At 35.3% G+C, this 15,915-nt stretch overlaps 1 protein-coding gene across 1 annotated transcript in view; it reads right to left on the bottom strand.

Moving 5' to 3' along the window:
• Htr2c (5-hydroxytryptamine receptor 2C) overlaps positions 1–15,915 on the bottom strand; it is a 201,712-nt gene that overhangs the window by 97,309 nt on the left and 88,488 nt on the right. Inside the window, exons 3-4 of the mRNA XM_037199156.1 lie at positions 2,811–2,915; positions 217–533 (exon numbers count right to left, since the gene is read on the bottom strand). Coding sequence (XP_037055051.1) covers positions 217–533; positions 2,811–2,845 — 352 coding nt within the window. The 5' untranslated portion in view covers positions 2,846–2,915. The remainder of the gene's footprint in view (positions 1–216; positions 534–2,810; positions 2,916–15,915) is intronic.

Below are 15,915 nucleotides of genomic sequence, written 5' to 3'. Positions count from 1 at the left end.
AAAGAATAGCTGTTTTGAGTCTTGAAAGCTCGGCTACAATTTCATTTCGTAATCCTCAATACATCCGATCAATTTCTTCTCACTTACATTTTGTTTTTAAACTTTGGTTTCTAAGTTCTATAGATCGATTAATTAATTGTACAGATGAGTCCTATGAGGCTTAGCACAAACTTTAGGAACAACGTGAGTCTGATAAATGAATGTAATTGTACTCACCATAAAGAATTGCAAGCAGAGACAGGGGCATGACAAGTAGTCCCACCAGCATATCTGCAATGGCTAGGGACATTAAGAAGTAATTGGTTGCATTGTGCAGTTTCTTCTCCATGCTTACTGCCATGATAACGAGAATGTTGCCCCCTATAGTCATGATTATAATCACGACGATTGAAAGTGCTGGCCAGTTTTGTACCCCGTCTGGAAACTGAAACAAGCGTCCACCATCGGAGGAATTAAAAATGTCAGTTACTATAGCTGCTACTGGACTTATGGAAATATCGAATTGCCAAACCAATAGGCCGATTAGGTGCACACTGAAAAGAAAAAGAAAAGAAAAGAAAAGAAAAGAACATCAGGCTTTGCTTACACACAATATATCACTTATAATAAACAATAGCCTCCCCCACCACTACTTTGACCATGACTGCCTCCATTCTCATTTCAGTTTTTATCATTGAACTTTCACTGAGGGATTCCACTTAGTGTAGGCACTTAGTGTAACAAAATATATACGTATAATCAGATTTGATTACATATAAAACCCACTTGAGTTCAGTACTGATTTATTAGCATTACATAGGTGAAAAAGAATGGAGTTCAGTTCCAGGAAAAGGCGCAAAGCTACACAGAGAAACCCTGTCTCGAAAAAACAAACAAACAAACAAACAAACAAAAAAGAATGGAGTTCAAAAAGGAAATGACACTTTCTCAAGCCAATATAGCCAAGTAGCTGACAGGAACAAGGGTCATCATAAGGTCTGATTTCAAACTATTTTAAAAGTTCACTTGAGTACCAAAGCACACTGTCATTTAATGTGGTGTAATAGTTAATGATTTTTCTTTAATTTTGTTGTGTTGGCTTACTTAAGACCATTTTTTATACAAGTATCTAAGGTGCTTTGAGTATGGCTCCCCCTCATATCCTCAATACATTTCCTTTGCTCTCCTGTCCCCTTTAGTCCCCTTTGTCCCCTGGATGGTTTTGTTTCTATTTTCGAGTCATCTGTCTGTATGTAATTATGTGGATCTATGAAGATGAGTCTCTACAAATGAGAGAAAATATATGGTATTTATCTTTCAGAGGCCGACTCCATGTTTTATTCTTTATATTTTCAAAATATTATTTTCTTTGCGCTCTCCTTTAAGAAAACTGTGAGAGAAATAAAGGGAGATTTTTCTTAATGGATCTGGTAACCCAGACAAGAAAAGTGGAAGTTGATCTAAATTGAAAAGAAAGTGTAAGATATTGTCAGAACAATTTTATGAATGTGTTTTGAAATATACTGTGATAATAGTACACATTCATTTCTGTTTAGAAGTATGTCCAAGCTCTCATATTTGCAAAGCGACTTTCTACTAGTTGTCAGTTTCTTGTTTAGTGCTTTAAATTTCATGCTTTCTACTACCTTCCTCATTTGTGTCCTTGGTTTTCTAGGACTTACTCTAAGCTTAAGAGTAATGTATGCAGATGATTGATTCCCATGGGCAGAGTTAGGAATTAAATTTTAGATACATATTTTTATTGGTCCTTGGACAGAATCTGCTAGTAGGAATCTCAAGCTAGGTGGCATTATAGGACAAGGGAAATATGGACGTTTCACCTTTGTTAATTTCAAATTTATTTACCTCATAGTGATGAGATTTATTTAAGTTACAAACACAAATGTTCTCTCAAGATGTGAGCTCCTAAAGTGTGTCCAACAAAACCAACACACTCATCTTGCCTGATAAAAATGATAAACAATCATGTTTAAAATTTCCTGTTTGAAAATATGATTTTTTTTGGATGAGACCTCTCTCTGGCTCTCTCTCCTGTCTCTGTCTCTGTCTCTGTCTCTCTCTCTCTCTCTCTCTCTCTCTCTCTTTTCAGTTGTTGCAAAGGAGCAAAGGGATTGAGAACTTCTCGGCTAGACTGCTCAGAGTTTACACATTCTGTTCCTCAAACAGTAGGATTGCGTTAGGTGAGATATCCAGTGCCACTGTTCTTGTATCTAATTCTTTACCTACTCCTTTACATTGCATTCTACTGAATTCAACTACTGGCTCATTCCAGGATCACAGTGTTCTGCTCTATCCAGCTATGTCCTCAATCTCTGCCTATTGATGTCTAGTATCCTCCATTACCTTTACAAATCAGATGCTAATAATAACACCCCTCCTCTCCTTCTCTCTTTTTCTCTAGTTCAGCATCTGTCTATCTAAGCTGACCCTAATCTTGTAACCATCCTGTCTCAGTCACCTTGGTGTCAGTATTATCGGTATGCTGTGCCATAATAAACAGCCATTTGATTGTCTTAATTGTTCAGTTCATACAGGAAAGAAACTCTCTAAGCTTCACCCATGATAAAAGCAACAACAAAAAAAATGAATTATTTGAACTGTGGCTATTATCCCCATACCATGGCTTTAAAATTTAATTAGATGCCTGATTATCCCTTTTGCTCATTTATTATCTTTAAATAGGAAATATTAATCTTTCTTGATACAAGTCATAGAGTTCCCTGATCATATGCAAGCATTTTTATATCATCGAGCAAACAATCATGAAAGTAACTTTGCTGTTTGATTAAAATAAATAATAGAATCCTTACAGGAAGGAGTGCACCGCGTTGCTCAGGTTCACCATGATTGCTTCAGTCTTAAGCAACCAGAGGTTCAAAGTGAGAATTTGGAAATTAACAGACTGGTTTCATTCCCTGAGGAGAGAGAAAAAAAAAAAAAGAAAAAGAACATTAGTTCAAATTGCACATAACTTGCATATCAAACAATTAAATAAACTCAAATGCACTTATTTAGTGATAAGAAAGTCAGTACTCCATCCACTGAAGAGGTAAACATGTTATACAGAAGCATTAAAAAGAAATTTTTTCACTTATTTACAGGCTCATCTAGGGTCTAGTGATGTGTGGCTTTGCTGCAGATTCCCCTCTTAGGGTATACCAAGCTTCAAATCAGTGTTGTGAGAAAGGAGATATGAATAGATCCTTGAGATTTGCAAATCATTGGGAAAACATATACAATTTAAAATACATTTGCATTTCTAAAATTAAGTTTTCTATAAACCATAACAAATTTCAAGAATTTATATACCATAAATGTATTTTTTACACTTTCAGTGTTATTTTTTTCCCAAATGAAGCAATCTGCATTTATATAGGCAGTTCTATTTATACTTTTGCATTAACCAGCAATATTCACCAGAGGGCAGCAATAACTGGTTTATACTCAAATAAACATATCAGTCAAGTTTACCATAATAAGTACAGCAGTTACTCTATGTAATAACTAATTAGTAGCGAATTAATGAAATGTTACAGCCCAAGCAGGTGAGGCAGTATTGAAAATTGAAAACTGAAGGTCAGTTGTATTAGATGATTGAAACAACACACTTAGCTTCTTTTGTGATACTTTATCTTCAAGAAATTTATAAAAGAATTTCAGAATGGATGCTTTTTGTTTCTATAAGCTGTATTTCAATGGATTTTTTGTGATATCACAAAGTATTTATATATTGAACTACTCATCACTTATTACTATATTTGATATGTTTAAATTACTATAATTGGTATACTGGTTAAGAATTAAATTGTATAAAAATGCATCTTTGCTGAGTGGAGCCTGCCACTATCCATCTTTACACCGACATTCAGGAAATAGTGTAAGTCCTTGTGATTAACATGGTAATCTCTAGTTTTTTTCTTCATAGAGATTCATAACTGAGAACAGAGAGATCAAAGCAATCTCTTCTCTAGTCTGCCTTTTCTGGGTTTTTGAGTTTGGATTTGACTACAATTTCTTGCCACACCAAACACATAACTCATAACTGTATTCTTTGTAAATTTATAAAGAGATTTCGAGTCAAGACTGTTAAGGTTTTCAAGTTGCAATTAACAATTTGGTAATGAGAAGACATGTGTGAGTGTGTTTGTGTGAGTGTGTGTTTGTGAGTGTTTAAATGTGTGTAAGAGAGAGGGGCATTAAAATAATTTGAGAGCACAGAATAACACTGAAAATTCCATTTTATGTAGTTTATATATATTTTTAAGGAAGATGAACATGAAAATCTGTCTTGATATTTGGAATCTAAATGTCACTAGAATAAAGTGTATTTCCCCGTTTCTCATCTCATTTAATATAACTTTTTCCTAATCATTCAAATTATCAATTTAATATGTTCTGCATTTATTCTTCAGCATCTACCTTTCAGTTCTATGAAAATCATTTTCTTACTCTAGTGAATATGAGAAATATGACTTCCTAGTGACTAAAGAATAAAAATATTTTGTGAGGTAACGATCTCAGCAGATATTCAGGCCATTTTTATCTGATAAGATCCCTCTAGTCTATATATACATAAGACCTCCTTCTCTTTGAGGTCTGGAAATAGGTGATGAAAAAATGCTAAAGGATAGCAGTAAATATCAATGTCCTTTAACCTTTCAATTTTATCTCTCAAAAATATCAAAAGCTTTTCTTTTTAGTAATCCTAAAAATTCTAAAATCCTTTATAATGTTTATTTTTCAAGTATCTAAAAGTTAGTATAGTTAAGAGTAAAATATAGTGTAAAATGAATTCTGTTTTAATAACATTATACTAGAACAATATAAATTGTTCTTGCTGTAGCTGTGTATGGTCATTATCTTGTGAAAACTTTTTTATACTCATTCTTAGCCCTGGTACAATTCGATTATTGTTTCACAAAATACTATGTTTTTTGAAAATTAGCCAACTATACATTATTTCCCTTAGGAGTTCAGATAAAATATTAAACAGCAAGTATTTATTTTCAGACCTTTCACTTTCATAAAGTAAATGATAATCATAAATATCTATTATATACATAGATCCCAATTTATTAACTGAAGTCCAAGTAAGTCATGTCTTTCCATGCAGCTAAAACTTGTTTTCTTTATTTCATTTTAGTCCTTCCCCTATCACAAAACTGAAACAACCACTAAAAATTTATATTCATAAAGTTGACTAAACCAAATAGAAAATTCTCTTGATGTGTTTGTAGAGGTTTAGGAACATAATATAGTAGGAATAAGTGACATGCATTATATGACCTAAATTCTGCTTCGTTATAGAATATAATAATATATTGAAATAAATGTTCTGTATGTTTGAAATAGTAATTGTTTATAGAATTACAAAGAGAGAGGATTCAAAATTGCTCAAACCTCAAATAACTAACAAGAGAAACAAAAAATACATATACTTTCTGATCTCCACCTCTTTTATTCTACTTATCTTTCAAAATGGAACCTTAGTGGTTACATAAGCACAAACAGACCACTTGGGAGTTTCACCATTTAAACTTGGGAAGATTTGTATTTTGTGAACTTCTATAAACTCCGTTTAAGATAATTAACAAATTGGCCACCTTCTAAGTAGAATCTGTAGGACTCCCAAAGAAACTGTGGGCATTTCAGCACAAGTATGTGAGAGGACAGGAGAAAAAAAAATAACCTGAAACTAATTTGTTTTCTCAAGTATGGAATAATAATAGGAGGCTAAATTACAGGAGTGAATTCACTACCATTACCTCCTCATATCAATTTCTTATTTCTTCATAAAGCATGAATCACAGACATTTCCATGCTGTCTCTAAGTCATTAATGGAACTTTAAGCATCATTAACCGATTTTGGTAGGTCAAAATCAGGGACAAATATTAATTTCCATAAGTTTTTACTAGTATTATTTTATAGTGGATAATAATTAATGAGAATCTTGAACATAAATCCAAACACTGAAACACTGAACATTATATTAAACATTGCTTATTAATCCTTTGATTATATGTTAATAGGTTATGCCTGTCATCAGCATAGGTCATAAAAATCATGAACACTTGAAAATAATTGATCCAAAATAAAATTGCCATTAAATATACAGAAACAAATTTCAAACTGTCAAAATCCATATCATTCACCAAAATACTTAAAGCCATAACCAGTAATTACCTTGAAGAATAATGAAAAAACAAAGTTAAAACAATTTTAGGAATAAAGGCTGGCACCTTCATATAGGTGTGTGTGTGTGTGTGTGTGTGTGTGTGTGTGTGTGTGTGTGTGTGTGTATCTTTCCATTTCACTTAAGTAGCCAAGTATAGTGTGTAAAATAGTTGATTAAGGAGAGGGGTAAGTGAGACTTTGAAAAGTTGAAGATGGAAAATTAAAAAGAATAAAATCTTACCGAATGGTAAAGGATGGACTTATGATTTTACACACATTATGTTTGAAGAAGAAAGAACTTTAGAACTTCGTTGTAAAACTTGGTTTTGTTTTTTTCCTACATCCTCTGAAACTAACCCTTTCAGATTGGTTTTTACCTTTAGATTTGTGGAAAAATCTGTCAGGTAACCATGGTGATATAGCACATTATTTTTTTTTACCCATATAGAAGAGAATAAATCTGAAATGGAATTCTTATTAGGCTGTAGAATACACAGTTAACAGATGATTCCTGTGTGACTTTTAAAAATTCCATTTAGTTTATTTTGTCTTTGTGTGTATGTGTGTGTGTGTGTGTGTGTGTGTGTGTGTGTGTGTGTGTGTTTGCACACTCACATGCATGCCATCGAAGAGTTGTGGAGGTCACGGGAAAATTAGCAGAAGTAACTTCTCTCCTTCCATCATGTGGGTCTTGAGGATTGAGCTCAGATTATTGTGATTGGTTGTAGGCGCCTTTACTGACTAAGCTGTTTTATCCACCCCTGTCTGACTGTGTATGATAAATTATTTAAGAACTGAATATGTAACATTGCATTTGAAGGTTTGATTTTGTCAGTTTTCAATGCTCAAAAACTGTATGTCATAATTTAAAATGTTTTCCCCTGGAACATCATGGAAAGGAGTATAAAGATCAGAAACTAGAGGCAAGGTAGGAGCGCTGTGAAAGGCCCTTCTGAATATGACATGGCCACTGTAATGAGGAGACCAGTGCCTTATCCATTATATTAGGCAAGTCCCAATATAATCAGTGAGACAATGCAGTTGTTCCTACCTGCCCAAGGCCTGTCCCCAGAATAAAACCCAAAAGAATAGGGACTAGTAGAAAAGATGAGCTGCAGGAGTGAGAGGGGATAGAAGAAGGTAATAGTGGTGAATATTATCATAATTTACTATATATACATATAAAACTGACTTCAGTAAAATGTCAACGAAATCTTCCCTCTGATTATTATAAGCCGTCAACTTTCAGCAGATGGCTATATCAAAAATGAATTAGTCACAAATGTTCAGATTGCTCCTGTGAAGAAAATAATCATGTACAGATTTATAATAGTCTGGGGACTACTCATGTAATCCAAAAATTATCCTTAGGCCTAAGGCATATTGCATGAATGTTCCTTTCAATTTTAAACGTTCTGTAGAGATTTTGTAATAAAGCACACACTTTTCATCCTAAAAATCCATGTTTGCCATGAGTAGTCACATCATGTAATTCTTTATGACTTGATGGAAAATTTTCCAGAGACTTCATGGTAAATATAGATTCTTCTAATATTGTAAGAAATGCATTCTCTAAAATTAAACAAACCAAACACTATATTTTCAATTCTAAGGTCCTAATTACTTCTACAAGCTTGAATTCACAGAACTTTTGAGGCTAAAAAATGGTAAGGGATCAGATGATCTGGTTTCTTGTCTTCAGAAAGGTCTATATTTAAGTCACTTTGACAAGCTTGACAGTTGATGCTCTTTAGAACAACCTTCAACAGAGGCAATTTCAAAACTCTTCCCTGTTCAGCAATCTGCTCTTTCAGAAAATGTTATTTTATACCAGGCAAAAAGAACCTCGGGCTAACAGACATCAGTGGAAAGGAAAACTCCCTTAATAAGTCAGGTAAGGGATCTATACTCCGGACTTAAGACAGTTCATTTATTGCATTTCTGCTAGACTTTCGCTAGAATGTAGTCACACAGACCTAAAACTGGACACTTTCCAGTAGTGTGGCAAGAGGGGAATATCACACTTCTGACTTTGTAATTAAATATATTAGGAGACTTTATAATTTCTCATTTGAAAACTGAGGGGGAGCATTAGGGGAATGGTACTTGGGTCTTTTGTGGACATTTCTTAGATCTCATAACACTAACATGATTATTCAATTTGAAAGCATTTCTTGCCTATACTTTCACTCCCCCACTCTCCTGTCCAGAAAATACTACTGAGTACGGAGGCAAATAGAACTTTCCCTCTTGTACTTAATCCGCAAATGAAACATTTTCTCCTTATTTGTGTTTTCTAAATTCTTCTGCTTGTTATAGGAGGTTTGTCTTTTGTTTTGTGGTGTTGGGATGGCCTAGGCCTCGTGTACGAACTACGTCCTCAGGCCCACATGAAAGCAGTTATTGTGATAAAATTTAACAAAACTCTAGAAAACTGAACACCTCAAATTAACAAGCATCTAAGATGATAAGTTTTTTTTTTTTACAGTAAGACCATTCACCTAAAATAATGCTCCAGAAATAGTTCCCAGATTAATAGAACTCAAGTTGCTTTTGCAAGTCATTCCACAGTTGTAGTAACAAACATTGAGGAAATCTGTCACAGTGGGCAGCATGCCCAGCAATCTGAAGCTGTTTCTCCATAGGTGGTAGCAGAATTCTGCCTAAATGATCTCGGCCTAAGTATCCTTATAGCAAAATAAACTACAGGCTCTGAAAGAGCAGAACTAAAGGAGAAACCGTATGTTAATGTGTGTGCTGGAGACCAATTCCAACTGACTTGCAAGACTGAAAACTGTACAGCCAAATTTCTGTGTGTTCAAACATTTATTGATAGCCCATTATGTGCTAGGCACTTTGCCAGATGTTGTCCACACAGTGAAAAGCCTGCTCTCATAGAACTTATATTCTAGCACAACCAACAGATAATAACATGTCAGGCGTGTATCATTGCTGTGAATGAAATGGAATTGCACAATAAGAATAGGAGTAACTAGAGGAAATATATCAGACAGATTTATAGCTGTGTGTATCCACAGATTTGAGGCTATCCTAGGTAGTATTAATCACAAATATACAATTTTTTTTACACGGGAATATAGGCACTTGAAAAGTATCACTGCTGAGAATACTTTTCTGTTCATTGTTAGTTTTACAAACTGGAAACAAAATTCCCTTTAACTTTGTGAAAGTACATACAACAAATCCAATGCAGCTGTATACAAAAATGCATTCACCCCTTAGGTTTAAAATGAACCCTTCATTCACAGGGATTTCTTGCTCCCTGTCTCATTTGATTAAGAAATCATACAGTCTGGGCTGTGTAGCAGGCCTTGCATGTTGTAGACGTTCCAGGTGAGTCAAGAAAAGCGAAAAATTCAATCAGTTGCCCAGATGTATTTATTGCCAAATAACGGGGTACTTGGATACATCTGGACAACCGAATGAACTCTTAGCTCCTCATCTCTCCAACAATTCTTCATTTCGCTGCTCTAGGCACTCCTAGATAAGGAGAGAAATGAACAAAAACACTACTTTGGAGTTAAAGGATTGATTAGTCTTTCTGGTTTTGCAATTCCACATCAAGAAAAAGCGGTACCGATGTATAACAGATTACTAGAAAATGTATTTAAGACACCAGCTAGCAACAATACCTATACAAAACAGGCTCATCAGAAACAATGAAAATGTGTGACCAATACAGAAAATTCAGTGGACAAATTGAATTACATTTTAAATATATCACATTAAAAATCCTATTTTGTAACACATAGGTCATTAGACTGGGCACAAGAGGATATGGTTTCAGACACAACTCTATTAATCAGTTAATGTGTAGCTTAGAATAAATAATCAAACTTCCTTGCGTGTCAGTGTTTTCACCAATGTCATTATGAAGTTAAAATAAAAGATTACAGGTAGATTCTTTGTACCATTGCCAACTGAATGCAAAACATGACACACACCTCAGTGTACCTCCTAATTTAAAGGAGTGTGAGAGTGATTTGGGAGTATTTTCATTACGCGGCCCAAACAGTCTACAAAACAATGTACCTGCAGTCTTTAGCATCTGGTTATTCAACTTTCATAGATGGAGGAGTTAAGCGGTCACATCGAGTCATGAAAAATGTTAAGACAAAATTATCTATTTGTGTTTTTTTTTTTGCTTTAAAAATACTGTGCCAAAAATAATTACAGAAAAGTGGATTTTAAGCAATACTGCCCAGTTTTGAGACACTCTAAAATCTGCATTCCATTTTATTATCTTAAAGTTCAGCTAGAAAAGCGGTTCTCAACTTGTGTGTTGACACTTTGGGGGTCAAATAACCCTTTCACAGCCTAAGACCATCGGAAATCACAGATTTTTACCTTACAATTCATGACAGTAGCAAATCTACAGTCATGAAATACCAACGAAAATAATTTTATGGTAAGAGGTCACCACAAAATGAGAAACTGTATTAAATTGTTGCAGCATTAGGAGGGTTGAGAACCATTGTACTAAAATCTGTTTAGTGCTTTATGGGCCCTCTACTATTTTATTGATTTGTTGGGCAATTTTGAAAACACTCATTTCTTGCACCAGTTCCATAATCCTTGCAACAGATGTCAGCATTAAGAGAGACAGATATGCCTATTTTATAACTCCTCTTTGTGTGTTTGAAGTTAAAATTTCAAATAACATATAATACATATATCTTCATGTAAAATTTTTCTAACAAGTTTCATAGAGAATTCTGTAAATTTTCCTCACCTGTACAACTCAGTTGACAAATACAGTATATCAAGAAGTTCAGAATAATACAAATTCTCAAATCTCTTTTTAAGGAATTTAATGTGTGAGTAATTATCTGTGTGCCCATGCCTGTGTATGGGTTGGAGATGGTGAAAGAAACAAATATACTTTCAATGCACATTTTTAAAATCACCACCCTCCAAAGCCCCATAATTTCATAAAGTGAAACTATGCCATGCTGTTCCAGTGCCATTGAGTGACTGCACATGTTCAGTCATCTTTTTCAAATGAAAGAACTGACTTGCCTGGTATTAAAACCTCTGTGGAAGACTGATAACTGAAAATCCAGGGAATTGTTCCCATTTATGGAACAACAGAAGCTTCATAACAACAACACCTGCCTTCATATCTCCTTGAAAGATTATTCTATATAAAGTCAGTCACGATTTTTCCTCCCACTCAAGTACAGTAGAGACTCGGTTTGCTATTACACAGACTCATAGTCTAATAGGGACTAACTGGAGATAATTTTGCTGTTAACATGCTCTGCGGTTTTGTCTAAAGATAATTTTAAAAAGCAAAAGAAGAGAATTTGAATATAACTCTAGATTCAGGCTATTTTTATCTGATAAGATCCCACCAGTCAATACATAAGGCCCCCTTCTCTTTGAGGTCTGGAAATAGGTGATGAAATGCTAAAGGATACCAGTAAATATCAATGTCCTTTGGCTTTTCAATTTTATCTAGAATCTACTCTTAAGATTGCTAGGTATGGCCGGGCGGTGGTGGCGCACGCCTTTAATCCTAGCACTCGGGAGGCAGAGCCAGGCGGATCTCTGTGAGTTCGAGGCCAGCCTGGGCTACCAAGTGAGCTCCAGGAAAGGCGCAAGCAAAGCTACACAGAGAAACCCTGTCTCGGAAAACCAAAAAAAAAAAAAAAGAAAAAGATTGCTAGGTATGTAATAAGCACACCAACATGCAAGGGGAAAGTCTTGTTGGGTCTCAGCCCTAGACAAAGAATTAAAGGCTATTAAGGAATGCTGAGAGCCAGTGAAATCATCTTTCCCAGAAATGAGCTGGTTAACTGGTTGTCCAATACCAAGCAGTCAGGCAACTGAGCCAGTCCTGTTTGTATATTTGCGCATGCAAATGAGTAAGGTAACAATTAAAGAAAAAGAGGCCATGGATTTGAGAGGAAAACATGTGATGCATTGGAGGGAGGAAATAAAAGGAGTAAAAGATGAAAATATTTTAATTTGGGAAAATAAAATGATTGCTATGTAAGATAATTGGACTACAGTTTTATAGTAATTTACTCACTATTCTAGAATTGTATGATGAAGTGGTGTGAAATAATTTAACAAAGAAAGAGATAGACTAATCAAGTGTTACAGAATATCCTCCTACTTACAGTCTGAGAGATGGGGTCATAGAAAAATACTGATGGTTATCCACAGTATTACATGTGTGCCAGAAAGTTTTTCAAAAGAAAGTTTATGTTCCAATGAGATATACATTGCTTTCTAAAAATAAAAACCTTCATTATTTTATCCCTAATCTAGGTTTTAATTATTTTAGCACCTTGACATCCCAGAAGTTCTGTTGTTGCTAACAGAAGGAAACAAACAAAACAAAAATACTATTTTAATGTTCTAAAATGTGAATGATGTATTTTTATTAGTAAAAATATTTACCTTTGTCAATGATATAAAATGCTGTGGGCTGAACTCTTCTTGGATGACTTTTTATGGAATAGATGTCATGATAGTACACTCTGAGAAAAGTTATCTTTAGATGATTGACATTTCCAATAACAATGAAGTAGTCTTTACATCAGTACCACCTTTTCCACTTAAGAACAGTATCTGATTGCTTAAGCTCTATCATCTAAGTTCTCTAGGGAAATGCAATAACAGTGACTTACTTAGCAAAAGCCATAGCTCTAAAGTTAGCACTGTTCATAAATATCTCGAGGAGTAACTGGCTGGCTCCATTATGCATGCCTAGGTGTAATTTTCCAATATTAGTGACTAAATAGGCTGAAAAGGAACTTTTTATTTATTTACTTATTTTTTGTTTTTTTTTCAAAACAGGGTTTCTCTGTGTAGTTTTGGTGCCTGTCCTGGATCTTGCTCTGTAGACCAAGCTGGCCTCGAACTCACAGAGATCCACGTGGCTCTGCTTCACAAGTGCTGGGATTGAAGGTGTGCTCCACCATTGCCCGGTGAAAAGGAACTTTTATTAGATGTATTCATTATCCATTTGAAACCTTTATTCACTTCAAAAATGTATAAAGGAAAAAAATCACCATTGAGGTACAGTGTGAAAACTTTGCCTCATGTATGACATTGTGTGTGCTAGGGTTGTCAAGAGTATTCAATTCTTTTTGTTTCAAGGAAGGTGGTATTTCTTGTGATCAGAGAAATAGCATTTAAATAGTGCTTTATTTTTCTAAACTGCACACAATGCTTTTCGGTATCTAGCACAGCACAGATAAGCAAGTAATCAGTGATTTGCTAAACTAGCACATACTTTCCGACTATGGTCTTTAGTGTTGTTTTTAGTATTGTTTGGATATTTTCGTCTTATGGTCTCCTGGACATAATGCAGTTAACATATGTTTCTAATCTAATTGGCCACCCTTATCCTTTAAGTACAAATTCCTATAGGAATTTCCCCTCTCTTCAACATTTTCAAGAGGACACAGTGCTTGGTAGAAAGAAAGGGAGTGAAATGTCCTCTGAAGCTGTTTGCTCATCTTAGACATAGGAATATCAGCACATTTTCTTAGAAACAAACGGCATGACCAGTGGTCATTCATGTCTTGGTAAACGGGGAATTTAAAAGTAATTAAAAGAGACAGACTTCAACCACTAGAATGGAAAAATACCCTATTGTCTGCTAATGACCTATTGTCAAGTGCTGGCCTTTGAGTAAGTGATGAAGCCCCACAGGCTTCTTCAAACTAACTGAAAGTAACAAAAAGAACCAGAACCAAATGACAAGGGTCTTTAAACTGGCCCCACATTCACAAAACCAAGAGGTACAGTGACAGCAACATACGTTGTAAGTTATTCCTTTCTGATCCAAAGGTAACAAAATGGAAGGCAAAATGCCAGCAATAGATAAAGTTAGTTATTATTCATTTGTACTTTAGACATGCCCTGAATTCTTTTTTGTATTATTAAGGAATTTTCTATTCATTTTACATACCAACCACAGATCCCCCTTTCCTCCCTCTTCCTGACACCCAGCCTCCCCCCATCCAACTTACCTCCCTATTCCCACCTCCTCCAAGGCAAAGCTTTCCATGGGGAGTCAGCAGAGCCTGGTACATTAAGTTGAGGCAGGTCCAAGCCCCGCCCCCCTGCATCAAGGCTATGCCAGGTGTCCCACCATAGGTAGTGGGCTCCAAAAAGCTCACTCATGTACCAGGGATGAATCCTGATCCCACTGCTAGGGGACATGCCCTGAATTCTAAGCCACTCAGAGCTGACAATGCAGTAAAACCTGGTAATACCAAAGAGGATAGAGTGATACTTTCACACCAAAGGCAGACATCACATTGAGAGGGACACAATTTCTTGCCTTTTCAATTAAAAGTACAAACAGGGGTCAAAGGCTCTGGCCATCCTCGCCATTTCTTTTCTACCTATGCTCACAGTGTCTCCCCTAACTCCGCCTCTACTCTTCCCCCATTTCCTGCCTCCCAGCTGCCAAGATCTCCTGCTTGCCTGGCCCTCCCCAGTTCCCTTTCTCTTACTCCATTTAATGGTCTTTGAACTCCTCTTAAGCCCATTTAAAAATTATTTTGTCAAGAAGACCAAACACCTACAAGGAGATTCTTTGTCCCTCAGTGTCAATCATAGACACTTGAAAATAGGTCTTTAATCAAATATACAGTTCGTGGAGGTTTCTTCCTGAGTTGAAGTCCAGATGGATGGCTGGTAGTCACTGACAGTTTAAATTTGCTCTCTCTATTTAAGAAACATAACTCTTTCATTTGGCTGTTTTCAATAAACTGAAAACACTGGCAGAGACAAATTTTACAAGCTTAAACATTTTTTAAAACTAATGGATTAAAATTTAAATTATCACAAAATACATTATTTTATAACACTATATGACAATTATGATTGGTTAGCTACTGCCTTTCTCTTGAATACTTTACAAAACGGATGGATTTAAATTCAATGGTATTTTAAGTCAGTGGTTATAAACAGGACAAAGAAAGAACAGATTGCCTGGCAGCTGTATCATTTTTCATTTTCTGTAAAAATTAAAGGTATTGGAAGGTTGTTTTAAAAAATTCGCATTTTCATGTACAATGTTGTGGAGGTAGACTTTCAGAGCTGACTTACTTCTCAATTGACTGTAACCAGAATTACAGAGGTGATAGATTTTTGACTTGGCAGTGCAGAAGAGAAAGATCACATGTACCTAAATATTAACAATATCTCTAACAAAAAAATACTTGGTGGGGATAGATACAAAAACATCATACTCATTTTCCATCATTAACTTAGTGGATAAGTTTGTTGTATGTCAGGCACTGTTCTGTGTCCTGGAGCCGTGATGACAGGCAAAATTGATCGTCTTCATTTTTGTGTAAAGAGTAAGTCCAGTGCCAGTGAATAATCGCCTCAGCTCTATATTGTCAGGAAAGGGTGGGCAGGGTGCAATTAGAGAGTTTAATTCTCATTGGTTAATCAATTATAAGTTTGTTGGCTGTTTTGGTTTTTGAGACAAAGTCTCATGTAGTCCAGCCCCTGAACACTCTTAAACAGCTGAGGACAGCCTTGATTTCCTGATAATCAAGACTTCCGGACATGCCTGACTTCAATTATGCTTTCTTTAAGAAACTAATTGACCTGAAGGAATCAGGATCAGGTTGTTAGGGGACGGTTCTCTTTCATATCCAAGTGAAGCAGATCCAAAGACACTTAATGGCATAACAGTTAAATGACGGTGATAGTAAAAAGTCATAGTTTGAAGAAAAAAGTC

This window comes from Peromyscus leucopus, chromosome X, assembly GCF_004664715.2.
Source record: "Peromyscus leucopus breed LL Stock chromosome X, UCI_PerLeu_2.1, whole genome shotgun sequence".
Taxonomy (NCBI): domain Eukaryota; kingdom Metazoa; phylum Chordata; class Mammalia; order Rodentia; family Cricetidae; genus Peromyscus; species Peromyscus leucopus.
Note: the sequence above shows the minus strand (reverse complement) of the source record. Positions and strands in the feature narration are given on the sequence as shown.